The sequence below is a fragment of the Magnolia sinica genome, chromosome 2, assembly GCF_029962835.1.
Source record: "Magnolia sinica isolate HGM2019 chromosome 2, MsV1, whole genome shotgun sequence".
Taxonomy (NCBI): Eukaryota; Viridiplantae; Streptophyta; class Magnoliopsida; order Magnoliales; family Magnoliaceae; genus Magnolia; species Magnolia sinica.
In genome coordinates this window covers 13,702,354-13,724,618 of record NC_080574.1, presented here as the reverse complement: position 1 = coordinate 13,724,618, position 22,265 = coordinate 13,702,354, and the positions used below count along the sequence as shown (strand labels likewise).

Here is a 22,265-nt window from a genome sequence, read left to right as displayed (position 1 = left end):
GTGGATGGCCTGCTGGGCAAAAGACCTGACCCCATCAAAACGATGGGCGTTCCTTCCATATCTCCCAAAGAATCAGTGCTGGGAAGAGCCCTCTAAGGATGCTCAAGGGAGAAGAGATGTTGGCTATGGCCCACCATTGCGAAGCTCTCCCACCGGTGGATTGGACAGGAACAGCGGATGATGGGATTGAATGGTCCAAAATAAACATCATTATCACCGTTCATGATCATCATTTTTTGACTTTTTTTACCATGATCCACCCAAAGAAGTATAAAGATGATCATGGGATCTTATCTACATGTGGTCCCATGGTGTAATGTAATTATCACAAGAATGCGTTTCAACTGACGCAAAAAGGACCTACATAGTAGGTGTTACCCTTACCGTGGGGCCCACCTTCATGATCTGCTGTATATCCACTCGGTCCATCCGTTTCTCCAGCCCGTTTTAGGACGTGGTTCCCAAAAGTAAGCAGACACGGATCTCAGGAGCACCACACCACAGGAAAAAGTTGTGTTTGAGTGCCTCAGCCATTAAATTTTCCAAAAGGGCCCATAGTAAAGTTTTCGTAATGTTTACCTTCCAACCAACCTGTTGATAATGTCAAAAAGACCTGGATGAAAGGAAAAATACAAAAATCAGCTTGATTCAAAACTTTTGTGGCCAACAAAAAGTTTTTAATGATCATTCTCACTGTTTCTAGTGGTGTGGTCCACCTGAGATTTTGATCTTCTTAATGTATCAGATCACGTACTAAAATGATATGGAAAAACAGATGGACGGCGTGGATAATACAAAAGGTACATCAAGGTAGGCCCCACATGTTTAGGATAACACCCACTAAGGTGTTACCCGGGTAACAGCTAATCCGCTCCCACAAAGGTATAGTTTTCAAAAGCTTGTCTACCAATTAACCCTAGAGAAATAAATGAAAGCAACAGGCATGTGACCACGTTACGCACAAGTTTCAGCCATAGATCTTTTTTCAAGTTTGGCCATCTTTCTAGCTGAGGATTATTAAATTCCTTGAAATTCCATGCATGTGTATCTCGCCTCATGCTTAAATAGCTGCAAGAAGGCAACATCAGAAAGACCTTGAGCAAACCCAAAAAATAAAAAAGCAATGGCTTCAAATCAATCAAGAGATGTGCTATTAGAAGATAACCATGATTTCCTGCCTGCAAGCCCAACATCAGAATACATCAACAGCTCTGTTCTCTCCCTCAGCATTCTCGGTGTCTTTGAAATCGAGACTCCCATCGATGATTCCCCGACGATAGAATTACTCAGGGAACAATTCCTTCCTATCAACAACCGTTTCTCGTCAATACTAATTCGGGATGGAAACGGTGCGCAACGGTGGAAGAAGGTCGATATCAGGCTCGAAGACCATGTAAAGGTCCCCCATTTTCCAACTGGATTACCTCCTGCTACTTATGATGAGTACTTACAAGAGTACTTGTCGAAGATAGCATTGGATCGGCTCCCTGAGAACCGTCCGTTATGGGAAATTCACTTAATCAAGTACCCCACAAGCGATGCGGCTGGGACAGTGGTGTTTAAGTTGCACCATGCACTCGGAGATGGATTCTCCCTCATGGGTGCTTTGTTTTCTTGCCTTAAAAGAGCCGACGATCCATCTCTTCCTCTAACATTCCCTACTTATTCTACTAAGAGTACCACGTCGTCGACATCACATCGAATGTCGGACACTTGCAAGAAAGTGTCCACAATTGCCGCTGGGTGTTGGTACACTGCTTCTGATTTTGTCCAGAGTGTCCTACACAGTACGGTGTTGCAAGATGATCACACGGCCATCCGATCTGGGACACCCTTAGTAGAATTTGAGCCGGTTACCATCTCGTCCGTTACCTTCTCTCTCGATCGTATACGGGAAATTAAGTCCAAGATTTCAGGAGTAAGTTCCTTCTCTTACCATAAAAGCCTCACGTCCTTGGCATCATCTTTTATGCAGTTTTTTTTTTTTTGGTTGGTCTTATTGCAATTCTAACCCTGCATCATAGATTTTCTTTTTCTTTACTTGGATTTCATACTTATTTCAGAAATCTGGGCCATCCATTATGTAGTGCATACCGTGAAAAATCAGGGTTCTACATCCATCAATCGAGCCACGCATGTACCCTGAATTTGGAGTGTCGGATTTTTATTATAACCGTCCACTTTTCTCATACAAGTTTTTGCTGCCTTATCAGCGGACCATCACCATTGTTGATACATGCAATGTTTACAGTGTAGCCTACATGATGAATGGCCTGGATCTAACTCCAGCAGGGTGCAACACTAGATACACAGGTATTCAGAAGATGTACACGTGCCATACATTAACATAAATCAAACAGACTCAATTGTGGAACCTAGTGTTTCAAAATCAGATTGCTTGAGCAATCCTTTTGTGCTAACGATCTTATTTGTAGAAACTTGTTAGCTGAAATAGGACCATTGGATTTTATTTTTTTACATTTTTAATTGTCTAATATATGTCTACCAATCTGATAGTCAGATAATTAAATAAGCGGTAGTTTATGATACATCAAAACTGGGATTTATGATATGGATAGTGTAATTTGAATTAGTTGTATGGCATGTGTGAAACTTCATAGTAATTACCAAGTTCCTCTTTACGATTTTTCCATGCCCAAGATTTTCTATGTACAAACACATGCAACGTAAAGGTTAAGTAAGGAAACTGATGAGCAACTACTGAATTTGGGGTGCGTTTGGCTGTACCCCAACTCTCTAGCTTACGGGATATAAAAAGAGAAAAGGAAGAAGAAGAATAGCATTACACGGAATACCTTTTTCACGACACTTTGGCCCCTAACTCGGTAATAGTATGAAAGTGACACATAACAATTTCTTAGCCGGCCACCAATATAGAGATATCACGATTCTCGAGAAATGGTAGGGTTCTGGTAATATTTTATGCTATTTTCTAAGTTGTGGTGTCTCACCCACTGTAACAACCAAATCCAAATTGTGGTCCCCATTGTGAAAAATAGCTCCGAATTTCCGGTGATCAGATGATCTTAGCCATTTTCTTTTCTCTCGTTGATTTTAAGCCGCTGAATGTTTTGCTTTTAGTGGTTCGCTCAACGGCCAGCAATTGGATGGTTAGGATTATCAATGGGAGGGTTTTCGGTCTATACTTCACCAACAATGGGCTATATTAATTTGGGTGGTCTGTTTTCACATGAATGTATGCTATTTGTAAGGTCGATATGACAACATAAGGTAAAGAGTGCTGGTGAACTATCACCTTAGTTTTTGCCCTGAATGTCCCCGTTCTTAAATTAGCGGAATCCACGTGCAATGCAAGTCATTTTTAGAATCTCTATCATAAAAATTAGCTGAATCCACGTGCAATGCACGTGATTTCGGAAGCTCGAACATAAAAATCGACCGACATCGCATGGACCGTAAGCGTCTACGGCAAGGAAACGGATTGGCTACTCCCCCTGCCACCAACCAATGGCTGGTGGTCGATGCTCTGTGGGCCCCACCATGATGTATGTGTTTCATCCATGCTGTCCATCTATTTTTCTATATCATTTTATTGCATGAGAGAAAAAATGAGGTATATCCCAATCTCAAATGGACCACATTATAAGAAACAGTGTTGAATGAATTTTGACCATTAAAAACTTTTTGGGAGCCATAAAAATTTTGGATCAAGCTGATCTTTGTTTTTTCCCTTCATCTGGGTCTGTATGACCTAATCAACATATTGAATGTCAAATAAACAGAACAGTGGGCCTTAGGAGGATTTGAATGGGTATCCAATCGCTATTGTTTTCGTATGGTGTGGTCTACCTGAGATTTATATTCATATCATTTTTTGATGCAAGACCTAAAATGATATGTAAAAATGAATGAACGGAATGGATAAAGTACATACGTCATAGTGGGGCCCACAAAGCCCCGACCATCAGCCACTGGGCTGGTGGCAGGTGGCCAATCCGTTCCCCTACGGCAACTGCTTTACACAACTGCGTAAGGCAACTATCCTATGTAGGACCGTCGTATATGCAAGTCGGACGCGGATTGCGTCGGAAACGGATTGGCTACTCCCCCTGACACCAGCCAATGGCTGGTGGTCGGTGCTCTGTGGACCCCACCATGATTTATATGTTTCATCCATGCTGTCCATCTATTTTCACATATCATTTTACAGTATGAGACCAAAAATGAGTTATATAACAATCTCAGCTGGACCACATTACAGGAAACAGTGTTGAATAAGCGTCGACCATTAAAAATATTTGGGGGCAATAAAAGTTTTCGATCGATCTGATTTTTTATTTTTTTTTCCTTTCATGTAGGCCTGTATGACATAATCAACAGATTGGATGTCAAATAAACAGTACAGTGGGTATTAGGAGGATTTTAATGGTGGATATCCAATCACTATTGTTTTCATGTGGTGTGGTCCACCTGAGATTTATATCGCTCTAATGTTTGGTATAAGTCATAAAATGATCTGTAAAAATGGATGAACGTAATGGATGAAACACATACATCATGATGATGGGACCCAGAGCACCGACCACCAGCCACGGGGCTGGTGTCAGGGGGAGTAGCCAATCCGTTTCCGATTGCGTCCTACCCACGCCCGTCTCCAGCTGGGAACGGGCAGGAGCTTTGAGTGGGCACCGTGATGTATGGGTCTTATCCACACCGTCCATCCATTTTTTCTTATCATTTTAGGATATAATACCAAAAACTTATGGCAGATCCAAGGCTCAAGTGGACCACACCACAGGAAGCAGCGGTGATAATGATTCTTACCGTTGAAAATTTTCTAGGGCCCACCGTGATGTTTATTTGCCATCCAACTAATTCATAAAGTTACATAGAACTGGGTGAAAAGAAAAAACAAATATCAGCTCCATCCAAAACTTCTGTGGTTCCCAAGAAGTTTTCAACTGTAAAAGTTTAATCCCCATTGTGTAATCCAGTTGAGCCTTGGATATGCCTCATTTTTTTATTTTATACCCTAAAATGATACGAAAAAAATGGATAGACGGTGTGGATAAGACCATACATCAGGGTGGCCACTCAAAGCTACTGCCTGTTCCTAGCTGGAGACGGGCAGGGGTAGGACGCAATCCGCGTCCATGCAAATCTGTTCCATCCATCAGGCGACAACTCTTACGTGAACCGAACATGTAAGAGATCAGCCTCGTAAAAGATCAAGAAGAAGAAAAAAACTAGGAGACAAGACCCATTGGAACAGCCTTAAATTGCTTCTAAAACCTCTAAGTTCACCTGGTGTTGCATATGCCTGAGTTTTGGACCAGGTTGATTTTTATATTTGGGTGAGTTACACCTGATTAACAGGGTTGGTGACATACATGCACCATGAAGGCCGCACACACAGACCTACAGTTGCTATTCCATCTCCATTGTTCCTTGTCATGTAGCCCTCCGGAGTTGTATATCTGGCTGACCTTTCCTCAAGTCCCAGGAACAAGGATAGAACGCGATGGACAGGGTCGATTTTACCTATACAACCAGTGGGCCCATAGACCAGGTGTTTCAGTCAGCTGCCTAAAACAGGTGTCGTTGAGGATTCCAGTTCCAAACGCATGTAAGAGGAACATGTAGTTACATTGCACTCGTGCGCGTGGTAGTCCATGCCATTGATCTAGACGTCCATTTGTCCTGCACACCGTTCTTTGACCACCACAAACCGGCCACACCAACTTGTATAGGACCTCGAAGCCATCTAAAAGATGGGTCACACCATGATGTTTACGTACCATGAAAATGAGACCACCCATTTGATTAGTTTGACTGTGCATGAACATTGAGCCAGACACCTTCTGACCCACCTGATGATTATCTCTTAAGCCATCGGCTCTAATAACTCTGGGGACTACTGCTGGAAATCTAGGGTTGTATTCCATTCATCAATTAAGAATAAGTATGTATGTATGTACGTACGTATGTATGTTTGTATATATATAAAGCTACATATCTTATACTCTAACAGCACCCCTCAAACTGAAGGTGTGCATACCTTGTGTGGCACAGATGTTCTACCAAAATGACACGTTGGTGGAACAGATGGGCCGTAGCAAGCCGATGATGATTATTATGATGACGATGGTAGTTATATATATATGGAATTGATAATCTATGGGTTTTCAACAGACTGTGAACGATGTAGCGGTTGGGATCATATTCTATGCAATCCAGTTGTACCAGCAAAGGATGGGCCAGATATCGCCTGGTCGTCGGATGACGGCATTGGTATTGTTGAACACAAGGATGGTAAATGGGTATCAGTGCGTGGAGGACATGCTGAAAGAGAAGACGTGGGGAAACCATTTCACCTTTCTTCAGATAGCTATCCCTTCCTCCGACAATGCTGAGAAAGAAAATCCCTTAGCATTCCTTCTCAAAGCGAAGAAAACCATAAAGAGAAAGAGGCATTCTCTTGCCGTTTATCTCAATGGCAGACTAGTTCAAATGTTGAGGACCATACGTGGCCCAGAGGTTTGTATTTGGTTGTCCACATCCCAAATCTCTTATAGATAGATGGTTGTGCCTTTTCAGTAATTGGCCTTCTTTCATTTCAATGTGGAATACACTGGTTGTTTTTCTTCTTATTAATACATGAAAATGGCTATGAAGGATTGCCCCACTGAGAAATTTTTGGCCCATGGTCCATCAGTAATGGGGCCCATGGGATCATGATGCGTCTCCACTTTCACAGAGGACCCCACTGTGGATGGGCCATTTTCGAGGACCACATCTATGGATGATCTTAACCATCCAATTGATGGCCCCACAAATCAATGTACTAAATATACGAATAGCCACCCGTCCACGGGCAACAGGAGAAATTCATGGACGAGCATGGCCCATGAGCTGCAGGGCGGACAATGCTTCCTGGTGAGTCCCACCAGAAACACACGCACGTACACACACATACACACGCTGTTTGATCGTGATCTCTGGATCACACAAAACAAAGTCACTACTAAAATCCTAGGGGCCTGTTTGGCCAGTTGCATTGGAAAGGATTAGGTGGGATGGGATTCAAAAAACATAATTATTACCCATGGCAATGGCAGGGATTGTTCCCTGTTACCAACTATGAGATAAGCTTAAAATTCCATGCTTTGTTTGTAATAAGGTGGTACATTGAATGGATATACTCTCTATCATTTGAAACTATTGAGAATAACACACATGTGTTATATCTAAACCGTTCATTTGTTTTATAACCTCATTTTATGACATGGGCCTAAAAATGAGGCAGATCTAAAACTTATGTGGCCCTAGAGAAGTTTTCAACAGTAAGTATTCAATCCCCATTGCTTTCTATGGTGAGGTCCACTTGAGCTTTAGATCTACTTAATTTTTTGGTCCATGCTCTAAAATGATCTCGAAAAATGGGTGGACAGTGTGGATATAGCCCACACATCATGGTGGGACCTACACAACTTGCTAACATTGAGTGAAATTGGCACCAGACCGAATGCGATTCCATCTAATCTACTTCCAAGCTTTTCCGCCCTAATTACTACCGTCAGTACTGTACCTCATCTTATTTACATACTGCTGCTGGTTGTGATATTACAGGCAGCTTCTCGATACATCCATGCGACCATGAAGAACACAACTACAGGAATTTCTTATTTGGTGGGCCCCATGGAGAAAATGGAGATGGGAGATCTTCCGGTGAAGAGCTTCTACTTCAGTGTAGTGGGCGTCCCACAGGTAAATGAGATCTCAATAAACAATCTTAAACATTACCTTTCCTACCGACTTCAAACCCATTCGAATTGAATGGTGATAGGTTGATTCGTGTGAAAGGAGACGTTGAAGAGCATCAGTTGCCAATATGGCATACGTGTTCCGGTTCTAGACCAGTCACCAGATGCAGGCCAACCTAACATGGGAGCGGATTAGGTGAGACCCGGACTCAACCAGCACGGTGCAGCCCTTGCCGTGGGGCCCACCTTGATGTATGTATTCTGTATCCACACCATTCATCCGAATTTTTTTCTCAGATTATTTGAGAGCATTATGCCAAAAATGAAACAGATCTAATTATTAGGTGGACAATACCAGACGAAACAGTGGTGATTGAATGCCCGACCATTACAAACTTAGTAGGGCACACCGTAATGTTTCCATAGTGTTTATAAGCCTGGATGAAGGCAAAAAAACAAATATATATCAGCTTGATCCAAAACTTTTGTAGCCCATAAATAGTCAATCACCACTATTTCCTATTGTATGGTCCTGATAATTAGATCTTCATTTTTGGAATAATGGCACGAAATGATAGGGAGAAACGGATGAACAAGTTAGACAAAGAATACAGACATCAAGGTGGGGCCCACGGTAACCGTCTTGGGTGAATTCGTGGTCTCACCTAATCCACTCCACCAAATCGTACTCTAGCTTAAAAGTCTGTCAGATCACTCACCAATCGGGAATTCGTGCTCGACCAAATCGTACTCTAGCTTAAAAGTCTGTCCGATCACTCACCAATCGGCCGACATGTCTACGAGAAAACTGTCAATTAGGGGCGTTGAGAAAACTTGCTTTCAGCGCTTATTATTGAAATTTGATACTTAAAATAATTTTTACTGATTTAAATCATTTAACAAATTCAATTTAATAAGTGTTTAAATTAATATTTTTTCCTGAATATATGAGTCATTTTGCAACTCCTATTTCTTTAATCAATGCTGAAGGCAGAATGTTGAAAATGGTAGAGTTACAATTTCTTTTCACTTTTGACAAAAGTATATCTAAAATTATTTAAAAATTACAATTCAATATGTCTAAGTTTTCAATACTTGAATTAATTCTCATAGCTTGTTTTTCAGTTTTTCCAACGACACTATAGAGTATAAAAGCTAAATGACTAGTATCCATTCAATGAACATGTGGCCCACCTTCATGGTGGTCACACCGATGACTTATTTGTATTATGCACATGTCATGTCGGCAACCACTTAAAACTTGATGCATGACAAATAACCACTTGCTTTAAAAGCTTGAATTGTTAGAGTACGGCGAATTAATCTCTTTATCTCATAGCTCAGGCCCCACATCACATGGGTTAGGACCTCGGCCGAACCCCCTACGTGGGCCCCAAATCACATGGGCTGCCCACCCCGAGTGTGTCCTCGCATCTCACGGGCTACCCCACTCGAGCCTAGTGTGAAATGCGCATTAATCACCCTCGGTAAGGAGTCTCGAATACGAGACCTCCTCCATAGGCTGCACCCACCCCGAGTGTGCCCTTGCATCTCACAAGCGACCCCACTCATGCCCAGTGTGAAAATGCCCTTGCATTAAAACTCCTCTACCATGTGTGAAAACTCCATAATTTCTCTTTCAAATTTCTAATGTGAGGGTAAATATTTCACATTTTAGAAGTAATGTAGACAGTCCATCAAATACATTAATCAGTATCTAATGACCTACTGCATGAACACACACACATTAGGAGTATGTAATGAGCTATTATATCGTTATTATCTAGATCTTTTACTTTTTCATTGGACAGCTATGCTTATGTGGGGTCTGTGTACTTATAGTACACCGTTGATTGGGATGGTCCATGCCTTAATTTTTTGCTTATCAGATTGACAACTGCAATCAATGATCTATCTTTTACAGTGACCCAATGTTAGAATCATTTGATGGTGGGTGTCTTCCATCCACGGCGGGATTGATTGATATTAGAAAAAAAAAAAAAAAAAAAAGGGGCCCCACATTTCAATTTACTGGTCCGTGTAGATGCTCGAATCATACAATCGTATATTCTACACTAGCTCCTTGGTATATCATTTTAACATTTTATTTCTACCACCTGTAGAGTCTGGCTTTAACGATGGTGAGTTACATGGGGAACCTGAGGGTGGTGGCATCAGCAGAGAAAAGGTTCATAAATTCGCAACTGCTCATGTCTTGCATGAAAGAGGCCTACGATAAGGTGCACAGAGAGGCTTGTGGCGTAGATGGGACTGAATCCCAATGATCAAAAGACCCTCCCTCAAGCTTCATTATTTCACCGCAAGGATGGTTAAAAACCATGGCTCTTTATATATTATTAATTCATTTCAGACTTCTGTTTCCCTAGCAAATGTTGTATTTTAATTTTCTTCAGAAATTATTATTAAGCAACGTAGGGTCAAAAAATCCAATGGTTACATGATGGAACATATGTGAGATGGTTCATTGTTCATGGATTGCTGCTCCTTAGCTAAGTACAGCTTGATTATTTTTCAATTAAAGATCCACATTTGTTAAGTCATTGCATTAATACACGTTTGTTGGTCCATTCATTTGCTTTTGGTATTTTATTTTTGCTAGATTTCTTCCCAAAAAAGGACTTTGCTACTGTCACCTTCTAGACAAAACATAACCCAAAATGAATGACCTGGTGGATTGCTTGAAAGTAAATATCTCATGTCCCTGGTGCAAGTAGTTATGGACATTGTTATCCAAGCAAATAGTTTTTGTATGAGGTAAAAGCTTTGACTTAGATATTGGAAAGTTTTTACAAAGGATAGGGTATTAAGGGCCCAGTGTATTCAGGCCCTGCTGAGAAGGGGTGTCTTCTAGTTTGTTCCCATTGCCGTGAAGGGAACAGCCCGGCTGACAGGCTGGCAAGAGAAGCCAGTGGTAGCTAGGAGTGTCAATTTTATAGGGATGCCTCCGATCTCCCTCACAACATTCGAGGTCTGGTTGTACCGGACAAGGTGGGGTTGGGCTTTATTAGAAAGTCTAGGTAGGGGAGGAGACCGCGTTGGGGCAGCCTCCAATTTTTTGTATATGCATTTATGATAGGTTGCCGGGGAGCACTTCTTTACTCGTCATCAGTCCGAAATGTCCATGTACTATATAGTTCCCCAGTTCACATATATGAAAGTTGTGTTTTTTTTTTAATATTTTTTTTTTTTTAAAGGGTATTAAGAGCCAATTTGGCCTTTTCCTATGAAATGCAAAGTAAATGAGCATCATTATCTCTTTTAGGTGTATATACTTGTAAGGAGAGTAAATAATAATTATGACATTTTTACATTATAAAATTACCTATTTTTACAATAATTGATTAGGCAAATCAAATGATGTTGTAATTGAAAATCTAAGAGCTTCACAAAAGCTTCAACACAAGGTCATGTGTTTGAGTACCCACTTTAGTGTGAGTGCACGAGCATGTGTGAGGTAAGATATAGATTCGGATTTATATTAGAAAAATGTTGAGTTGATTTTCCTATTGGGCTAATTGATGGATATTTAGTGAATGGTCAAACAAAAACATTCAATTGCCTAACTCAACAAATAAATTCTTATTAATTGAAAATTGAAAACATCAAATCAATCAATCTGAAATTTGGACAATAACTTATCTAATTCGTGACTCTCACAACTTGAATGTTTTGATTGAGTTAATGTATGCCAGTGTATAATTTCTGAGTGTTGGAAATTGTACCTCTATCTCTTGCCCGTTGTGCAAACGCCTATCACTCTGTCCTGCTTATTGATCGAGTGGGCGGAGACTGGTGCGCGGATTATCGAGGGTCTCATCTTTGTTTGTCTTATCTTGAACCACATAAAACTTGAAAATAAATAAATAAATAACTGTCACTCTTTTCACATGTTTTTCCCACTAGTACTCTATGAACGTACAAATGAATTACCAAAGATCTAGCATCTTAAAGGTAGGAATGCTCAGCCCTAGGGCCGGCTCGTCCTAAAAGTTAAGCCCGTTTTACAAGGGTCATTGACGTAGGGGAGGATGTGAGGTCGAGCACCGTCTTCCTCAAGAGGATAACTATTCCGAATCCACGAAACTTCTCTGGACTCCTCACAGAGACTTCTCGAATCCACGAGGAAAGAAAGCAGAAAATAGAAATAAATTCTAATAAATTCGAAATTGATTGATGAAATCAATAAAAATGAGTTCACAACCCTGTAAAGTATGAATTCCCTTTGAATCAAATAATGTTGCCAGTGCCGCAGTGCCTGGACCACCGCATATAACTCGATCTCATATGTAGACCACTTCTTACGTGCATCGCTAAGTTTCTCGCTGTAGAAGGCTACCGGCCTACCTTCTTGAGACAAAACTCCCCCAATTCCAACATATGTGGCATCACATTCGACTTTAAAACAATTTGTCGAAGTTGGGAAGTACAAGAACTGGGGTCGTGGATAATTTGCGCTTGATTTCGGCAAAGCTCTTGTCGGCTTCATCAGTCCACTGAAACTTCCCTTTCTTCATGCAATCTGTGATTGGTGACACAATGGTACTGAAATTTTTCACAAACTAACGATAGAATGTTATCAGTCCATGAAAACTTCGCACTTCGTGAATATTTATAGGAACCGGCCATTCTCTGATTGCCTTCACCTTTTCCTCATCCACCCAAATGCCCGTGGTCGTGGTATCAAGCAATGGGAAAGAAATCATAATCAAACTACAACTCAAACTCCTAGAATCCGCGACTTATTATAAATAGTAAACTTACTATTTATAGACGGTCGTGATGTCTACTAGTGCGCAAGGTTTTCGGCCAAAAATAGTAAGTGTCCTATTTGGCTTCACCAAACCGTTCCCCTAATTATTCTAAGCTCTTTTCACATTGGGCGCAACTCCTAAAGCCCGACGGATGAAGAGTTATAATCAAACTAAAACTTACTATTTATAGTAAAAACGAAATTAAAACAGGGAAACGACCGTCGATCAAGGGGTTTTTTGCAATTCCGGGCTGCGCAACCCGGCGTAGTTGGGTTGGTTGGCTAAAGTAGCTCGTTCTACCTCAAAATCATATATTTTATGTCAGATAACTCGTTCCAGATTGCGAGATATGCCCGATCTAAGGTCCGATGGTCCGGATCACTTCTGTCATCGACCGGGCCTTTTCTGATCCATCTTGGCCATGAAACTGTCCGCGACCCGTTCTACATCAGTCATGGTCTGGGCTTCTTCTTAGAGCTCATCTGCCCAACCTAAACAAGTCTAGCGTGTTTAGGATTTCAACAACATTTTTGTCATATATCATGCATGATGGGGTGCACTCAGTGAACAATTAGACCCTGCACAATAGTGGGCAGGCTGGCAGGCATGGGCTTGAGCCTGATTCTCTTGGCCCGTCATAGCTCGGCTTAGGCCGAAGTTTTACATTCCGGGCTATGTTTGTCCCTGGCATGGTGGACAGCCCTTCTTACATTAATCGATTGATTGGATGCTTACTTAACTTGTAATACTTATTTTAATTACATGATTCTAAACATAGAATTAATGGAATATGGATAGTCCAATTTATATGTGATAAAATAGCTTGTTATGGATCTCAACCATCCATCATGTGGCTGCCACATCTGATTCCTCTGCCTCTGGAAAATCCGTTTGATTGAGTGAACCTATCCATTCAATCAATAACCAACAAAATGGACTGTCTAGATTATTTACAATAAGGCTCTATCGTGGCTATGGATTATCTATCATGTGCTCCCTTCTTGGATTCCCCATGCCTTCTAAAGAATCACCTTGATCTGATCCTAGCCAACCAACCAATGGCCGACAAAATGGATAGACCAAATAATTTATGATAAAAAAAGGTCTGACCAAGGATATGGATGCCGATATTGTGAACCCATCTATGATCTCCATTTCTTATCAAGAGTCGCTTTGATTTGATGATACTAGCCATCCGATCATTTTCAAATAAATGGATTGTTAGAAGCATCTATGATTGGAAGCCATTTGTGATGCAGATCATTCATTTTGTCGTCTCTGCATCAGCTTCTGTTGTGTGCAACCTCCACAAGTTAGGCATAAAAGCAACTTTAGAATGAATCAAATATGGGACAGAGAAACGAAAATTTTGAATATATAATCATAGAAAATATAATGATTTTACATGAAAAACTCTTGAAAGAAAAAAGCGTCTAACATCAAGCGACAACGAATCCACTATAAATAAAAAGTTACAATAAATGGACAACTTATAGATTCAAAACCTTCGTCTTTACATATGAATTTCCCCTACTCAAAACCTTAACTTTCACATTTGCACTCTCTCAAATAACCCTCATCCAACATAAACACAAATATATATAACTCAGTTACAAAATTAGAAACAAAATTGTGCACTTACTAAGAAATTGCATACACCATCGATTTATCGACTCCAATGATAACCTCCGATCGATTGATACCACATATTCAATTCAATCAAACATGCTCAAAAGTTTTCGAAGAGCAAAGTAATTTTTTTTCGAATTATCTCGATCAATCAAGACCTAATGTTCTATCAATCAAACATGTCCATAATTGTCTAGAAGCCAAATTAAAAATTTCAAGATTTTCTCGATCTGATTGAAAATGTTGTCGATCAATTGAAATCCCCTGTATTTGCATTAGATTGAAGGCACCCAATCAATAATCTCCACTATGGATTCAATCTTGCATTTTTACTATTCCGAGCTACTACCACCATCTTTAAATTTCTCCATAACTCCATCATCACTTCAGATGCATACTTTGTCTTCAATCATCCTTCGTCAAACTCAAAGAAATCAAGAAAAACTTGAACTTCTTTATGACCATAAGAATGCTTCAACACTGTTCAATGAATGCCGTATTTCCTCTCGTGTGGCCCACTTGAGTGTTGGATGAACCTCATTTTTGTTGCATGTCCTAAAGTAAGCTAGAAAAACGGATGGACAGGGTCGATTTCTCACAAACATCTTGATGGCCTCCAACTAGCATCCTCCTGTGCAAAAGGCTTTAGTAGGAAATCCTAGATTGGCTAGTGAACCACACACCACTAGCTTGGCTAGGTGTTGAAGTCACCAAGTTATGTGGGTCCCATCTTGAGGTATGAGTTATATCCAAACTGTCTATCCACTTAATGAGCTCGTCCCAAGGCTTGAACCGAAAAATAAGATAGATTGAAAGATCAAGTGGGCCACAGTGCAAAACACAGTGGAGGATTGAATGTCTACAATTGAAACCCTTTTCAGGGTCACAAAATTTTTAGATCAATATGATATTTGTTTTTCCTCTTCAAATGAAAAATAAACGTTATGGTGGGCCCTATGAATGTTTTAACGGTGAGAATCATTGTCTCACTGCTATTTTTGGTGTGGTCCACTTGAGCTTTAGATGTGACTCATTTTTGGGATTAATATCCAAAATTATGTCGCCAACTGAATTAACAGTGTGGATATAATAAATACATCATTGCGAGGCTTATTTAACTTTGATCTCCTTTAAACCATTCGTACAACTTGGAATTCAGCGCTCATCTTCGCACGACACGTACCTACACCAGCTAGGTTGGTGGTGTTTGGTACACCAGCCGATCCTCTTCCGGAATGGGGAGTAGATTCCAATCCTCTTCCAGAATGGGGAGTAAATTTGTTACCTGGTTCGGGTATTAGAGCTGCCACTAGCCAGGTGGCTAGTGATCGTTGCTTTATGGGACTCACCATGATGTGTGTTTCCAATCCGTTCATCCATTTCTCAAGATCGTTTTAGGGTTTGATCTCAAAAATTATTCAGATCTAAATCTCAGGTGGACCACACCATGGGAAAACAAGTCGTTGAAGGTCTATCATTAAAAACCTCCTTCACCGACCGCTTTCAGCCCTCAGCGAATTCCACGGCTAATGAAAAACTGCCACACAATCCAACGAAACTAGCTGTCTAATCCGCGGCCTAAAAAAATGGATGGCATAACTCATTTACAAAATAGTTACAATAATGAACTAGATCATCCATTATGTGGGGCCTGGTTTTATTTCCTTTTTTTTTTTTTTTTTAAGAATTATTCTGCCTCAAGAAGATTTGCCCAACCAACGTGGCTTTTTCTCTCCTTATTTATTTATTTATTTATTTAAATTTTGACATATCGAGAGTGGGACCTACAGCTTGTACGGTTTAATTTAAGCTAATGTGCGTACTTGTATAATTTATGAGTGCCTGCCCATCAATCATCACTCTTTAAGACTACCTATCAACCATCACACTCCTTTAAGGTATGAGTGCCTGCCTATCAATCATCGCGGCTACGTATCAACCATCACACACTTCAAGCTATGAGTGCCTGCCTTTCAATCAACACACTCTTTAAGACTATCATCCACCCAAGCATAAGTATAATTCCTCATTTTTAAATTACGGAGATATATGTGGCTGTGGTTTTCTGACTGGGCTGTCTGTCATATGGTCGGAATCAGATGTGGTAGTCACATGATGGATGGTCTAGATCCATATCAATGTAATATTATTTGTCACAAACAAAGTGGGGCATCTTTTTTTTCTTTTTTTTTCCTCCTTATCATAGATTGTATGGTTAAGATCACCCAATTGAAATAATGTAATTATTCAAAGGATCATCCAAAATCCAATCAACCCTAGAGTTTATTCTTATGCTTACATTCAATTAATCCATGAAGTTACTCATTGTAACGAACTCCTATTTTGACCAGAATGCCTCTGCAGGAGGGTTTTAAGACTGGGACGAGTCACATCCGACTTGCCCACGTCGACTTAGACGGTCAGACACAATGTGGTTCGATACCTTGAGTCATCCCCAACTTGGGCAAGGCAGGAATTCAGCGCCGACTCGGGTGAGTCAGGACTCGAGTCAGGGCCAAACAAATGGAGTTGGTTCGCCTTAGTATTTTAACCTTGCTCTGCAAAAGTAAATGCCAAATGCTTATGTGTGAACAAATGCAATGACTTTATAGATGTGGATTTTACTTTAATTGATAAATAATCAAAGCTATACTTACCTAAAAAAACTGCAGTCCATGAACAAGAAACCATCTCACGTATGTCATCATGTGACCGTAGGATTTTCTAACTATACGCTTGTTAATAATTTCTAAAGAGATTTTTTTTTTTTTTCTTTTTTTTTTTCCTTAAAGGAGGGGACATTCGCCTATAATATTGATGATATGAACAGAGGAACAGTTGCTAGCGAAACAGAAGCTCCAAATGAGTTGAGAATACTTAAATAGCAATAGTCATTGATGGGCCATTTGCATGGTAGGTTGTTTTTCTTCTTATTAATACGTGAAAATGGCTATGAAGGATTGCCCCACTGAGAAATTTTTGGCCCATGGTCCATCAGTAATGGGGCCCACGGGATCATGATGCGTCTCCACTTTCACAAACTGAGGACCCCACTGTGGATGGGCCATTGTCGAGGACCACATCTATGGATGATCTTAACCATCCAATTGATGGCCCCACAAATCAATGTACTAAATATACGAATAGCCACCCGTCCACAGGGCAACAGGAGAAATTCATGGACGAGCATGGCCCATGAGCTGCAGGGCGGACAATGCTTCCTGGTGGGTCCCACCAGAAACACACGCACGTACACACACATACACACGCTGTTTGATCGTGATCTCTGGATCACACAAAACAAAGTCACTACTAAAATCCTAAGGGCCTGTTTGGCCAGTTGGATTGGAAAGGATTGGGTGGGATGGGATTCAAAAAACATAATTAGTACCCATGGCAATGGCAGGGATTGTTCCCTGTTGCCATGGGATAAGCTTAAAATTACATGCTTTGTTTGTAATACGGTGGTACATTGAATGGATATACCCACTATCATTTGAAACTATTGAGAATAACACACATGTGTTATATCTAAACCGTTCATTTGTTTTGTAACCTCATTTTATGTTATGGGCCTAAAAAAGATGAGGCAGATCCAAAACTTATGTGGCCCTAGAGAAGTTTTCCACGGTGAGCATTCAATCCCAGTTGCTTTCTATGGTGGGGTCCACTTGAGCTTTAGATCTACTTAATTTTTTGGTCCATGCTCTAAAATGATCTCGAAAAATGGGTGGACCACGTGGATATATCCCACACATCATGCTGGGGCCTACACAACTTGCTAACATTGAGTGAATTGGCACGAGACCCAATGCGATTACATCTAATCTACTTCCAAGCTTTTCCGCCCTAATTACCATGTCAGTACTATACCTGATCTTATTTATATACTGCTCCTGGTTGTGATATTACAGGCAGCTTCTCGATACATCCATGCGACCATGAAGAACACAACTACAGGAATTTCTTATTTGGTGGGCCCCATGGAGAAAATGGAGATGGGAGATCTTCAGGTGAAGAGCTTCTACTTCAGTGTAGTGGGGGTCCCACAGGTAAATGAGATTTCAATAAACAATCTTAAACAGTACCTTTCCTACCTACTTCAAACCCATTCGAATTGAATGGTGATAGGTTGATTCGTGTGGAAGGAGACGTTGAAGAGCCTCAGTTGCCAATATGGCATACGTGTTCTGGTTCTAGTCCAGTCACCAGATGCAGGCCAACCTAACATGGGAGCGGATTAGGTGAGACCCCGGACTCACCCAAGATGGTGCAGCCCTTGCCATGGGGCCCACCTTGATGTATGTATTCTGTATCCACACCATTCATCCGTATTTTTTTTCTCAGATTATTTTAGGGCATTATCCCAAAAATGAAACAGATCCAATTATTAGGTGGACAATACCAGACGAAACAGTGGTGATTGAATGCCCGACCATTACAAACTTAGGAGGGCACACCGTAATGTTTCCATAGTGCTTATAAGCCTGGATCAAGGCAAAAAACAAATATATGTCAGCTTGATTCAAAACTTTTGTGGCCCATAAATAGTCAATCACCACTATTTCCTATTGTATGGTCCTGATAATTAGATCTTCATTTTTGGAATAATGGCATGAAATGATACGGAGAAACGGATGAACAAGTTAGACAAAGAATACAGACATCAAGGTGGGGCCCACGGTAACCGTCTTGGGTGAATTCGTGGTCTCACCTAATCCGCTCCACCAAATCGAACTCTAGCTTAAAAGTCGACCAAATCGTACTCTAGCTTAAAAGTCTGCCAGATCACTCACCAATCGGCCGACATGTCTACGAGAAAACTGTCAATTAGGGGCGTTGAGAAAACTTGCTTTCAGCGCTTATTATTGAAATTTGATATTTAAAATAATTTTTACTGATTTAAATCATTTAACAAATTCAATTTAATAAGTGTTTAAATTAATATTTTTTCCTGAATATATGAGTCATTTTGCAACTCCTATTTCTTTAATCAATGCTGAAGGCAGAATGTTGAAAATGGTAGTGAGTTACAATTTTTTTTCACTTTTGACAAAAGTATATCTAAAATTATTTAAAAATTACAATTCAATATGTCTAAGTTTTCAATACTTGAATTAATTCTCATAGCTTGTTTTTCAGTTTTTCCAACGACACTATAGAGTATAAAAGCTAAATGACTAGTATCCATTCAATGAACGTGTGGCCCACCTTCATGGTGGCCACACCGATGACTTATTTGTATTCTGCACATGTCATGTCGGCAACCACTTAAAACTTGATGCATGACAAATAACCACTTGCTTTAAAAGCTTGAATTGTTAGAGTACGGCGAATTAATCCATTTATCTCATAGCCCAAGCCCCACATCACATGGGTTAGGACCTCGGCCGAAACCCCTACGTGGGCCCCAAATCACATGGGCTGCCCACCCCGAGTGTGTCCTCGCATCTCACGGGCTACCCCACTCGAGCCTGGTGTGAAATGCGCATTAATCACTCTCGGTAAGGAGTCTCGAACACGAGATCTCCTCCATAGGCTGCACCTACCCCGAGTGTGCCCCTGCATCCCACAAGCAACCCCACTCATGCCCGGTGTGAAAATGCCCCTGCATTAAAACTCCTCTGCCATGTGTGAAAACTCCATAATTTCTCTTTCAAATTTCTAATGTGAGGGTAAATATTTCACATTTTAGAAGTAATGTAGACAGTCCATCAAATACATTAATCAGTATCTAATGACCTACTGCATGAACACACACACATTAGGAGTATGTAATGAGCTATTATATCGTTATTATCTAGATCTTTTACTTTTTCATTGGACTGCTATGCTTATGTCGGGTCTGTGTACTTATAGTACACCGTTGATTGGGATGGTCCATGCCTTAATTTTTTGCTTATCAGATTGACAACTGCAATCAATGATCTATCTTTTACAGTGACCCAATGTTAGAATCATTTGATGGTGGGTGTCTTCCATCCACGGCGGGATTGATTGATATTAGGAAAAAAAAAAAAGGGGGCCCCACATTTCAATTTACTGGTCCGTGTAGATGCTCGAATCATACAATCGTATATTCTACACTAGCTCCTTGGTATATCATTTTAACATTTTATTTCTACCACTTGTAGAGTCTGGCTTTAACGATGGTGAGTTACATGGGGAACCTGAGGGTGGTGGCATCAGCAGAGAAAAGGTTCATAAATTCGCAACTGCTCATGTCTTGCATGAAAGAGGCCTACGATAAGGTGCACAGAGAGGCTTGTGGCGTAGATGGCACTGAATCCCAATGATCAAAAGACCCTCCCTCAAGCCTCATTATTTCACCGCAAGGATGGTTAAAAACCATGGCTCTTTATATATTATTAATTCATTTCAGACTTCTGTTTCCCTAGCAAATGTTGTATTTTAATTTTCTTCAGAAATTATTATTAAGTAACGTAGGGTCAAAAAATCCAATGGTTACATGATGGAACATATGTGAGATGGTTCATTGTTCATGGATTGCTGCTCCTTAGCTAAGTACAGCTTGATTATTTTTCAATTAAAGATCCACATTTGTTAAGTCATTGCATTAATACACGTTAATTTGTTGGTCCATTCATTTGCTTTTGGTATTTTATTTTTGCTAGAGTTCTTCCCAAAAAAGGACTTTGCTACTGTCACCTTCTAGACAAAACATAACCCAAAATGAATGACCTGGTGGATTGCTTGAAAGTAAATATCTCATGTCCATGGTGCAAGTAGTTATGGACATTGTTACCCAAGCAAATAGTTTTTGTATGAGGTAAAAGCTTTGACTTAGATATTGGAAAGTTTTACAAAGGATAGGGTATTAAGGGCATAGCGTATTCAAGCCCTGCTGAGAAGGGGTGTCTTCCAGTTTGTTCCCATTGCCGTGAAGGGAACAGCCCGGCTGACGGGCTGGCAAGAGAGGCCAGTGGTAGCTAGGAGTGTCAATTTTATAGGGACGCCTCCGATCTCCCTCACAACATTCGAGGTCTGGTTGTACCGGACAAGGTGGGGTTGGGCTTTATTAGAAAGTCTAGGTAGGGGTGGAGACCGCGTTGGGGCGGCCTCCAATTTTTTGTATATGCATTTATGATAAGTCGCCGGGGAGCGCTTCTTTACTCGTCGTCAACCCGAAATGTCCATGTCCTATATAGTTCCCCAGTTCACATATATGAAAGTTGTGTTTTTTATTTTATTTTATTTTATTTTTTTAAAGGGTATTAAGAGCCAATTTGGCCTTTTCCTATGAAATGCAAAGTAAATGAGCATCATTATCTCTTTTAGGTGTATATACTTGTAAGGAGAGTAAATAATAATTGTAACATTTTTACATTATAAAATTACCTATTTTTACAATAATTGATTAGGCAAATCAAATGATGTTGTAATTGAAAAACTAAGAGCTTCACAAAAGCTTCAACACAAGGTCATGTGTTGGAGTACCCACTTTAGTGTGAGTGCACGAGCATGTGTGAGGTAAGATATAGATTCGGATTTATATTAGAAAAATGTTGAGTTGATTTTCCTATTGGGCTAATTGATGGATATTTAGTGAATGGTCAAACAAAAACAATCAATTGCCTGAACTCAACAAATAAATTTTTATTAATTGAAAATTGAAAACATCAAATCAATCAATCTGAAATTTGGACAATAACTTATCTAATTCGTGACTCTCACAGCTTGAATGTTTTGATTGACTTAATGTATGCCAGTGTATAATTTCCAAGTGCTGGAAATTGTACCTCTATAACTCGCACGTCGTGCAAACGCCTATCACTCTGTCCTGCTTGTTGATTGAGTGGGCGGAGACTAGTGCGCGTGGATTATCGAGGGTCTCATCTTTGTTTGTCTTATCTTGAACCACATAAAACTTGAAAATAAATAAATAAATAACTCTCACTCTTTTCAAATGTTTTTCCCACTAGTACTCTATGAACGTACAAATGAATTACCAAAGATCTAGCATCTTAAAGGTAGGAATGCTCAGCCCAAGGGCCGGCCCCTCCTAAAAGTTAAGCCCGTTTTACAAGGGTCATGGTATGGGCTTCTTCTTAGAGCTCATCTGCCCAGCCTAAACAAGTCTCGCGTGTTTAGGATTTCA

The 22,265-nt window shown here is 40.3% G+C and overlaps 1 protein-coding gene across 1 annotated transcript; it reads left to right on the top strand.

Moving 5' to 3' along the window:
* Positions 1–1,057: 1,057 nt before the first annotated feature.
* Positions 1,058–10,333, top strand: LOC131235736 (wax ester synthase/diacylglycerol acyltransferase 5-like). The gene is made up of 4 exons (XM_058233066.1): positions 1,058–1,918; positions 6,175–6,519; positions 7,612–7,749; positions 9,869–10,333. Exons 1-4 carry the CDS (start codon positions 1,124–1,126, stop codon positions 10,028–10,030), a joined length of 1,440 nt encoding a protein of 479 aa, XP_058089049.1. The 5' UTR covers positions 1,058–1,123; the 3' UTR covers positions 10,031–10,333.
* The last annotated feature ends 11,932 nt before the right edge of the window (positions 10,334–22,265 follow it).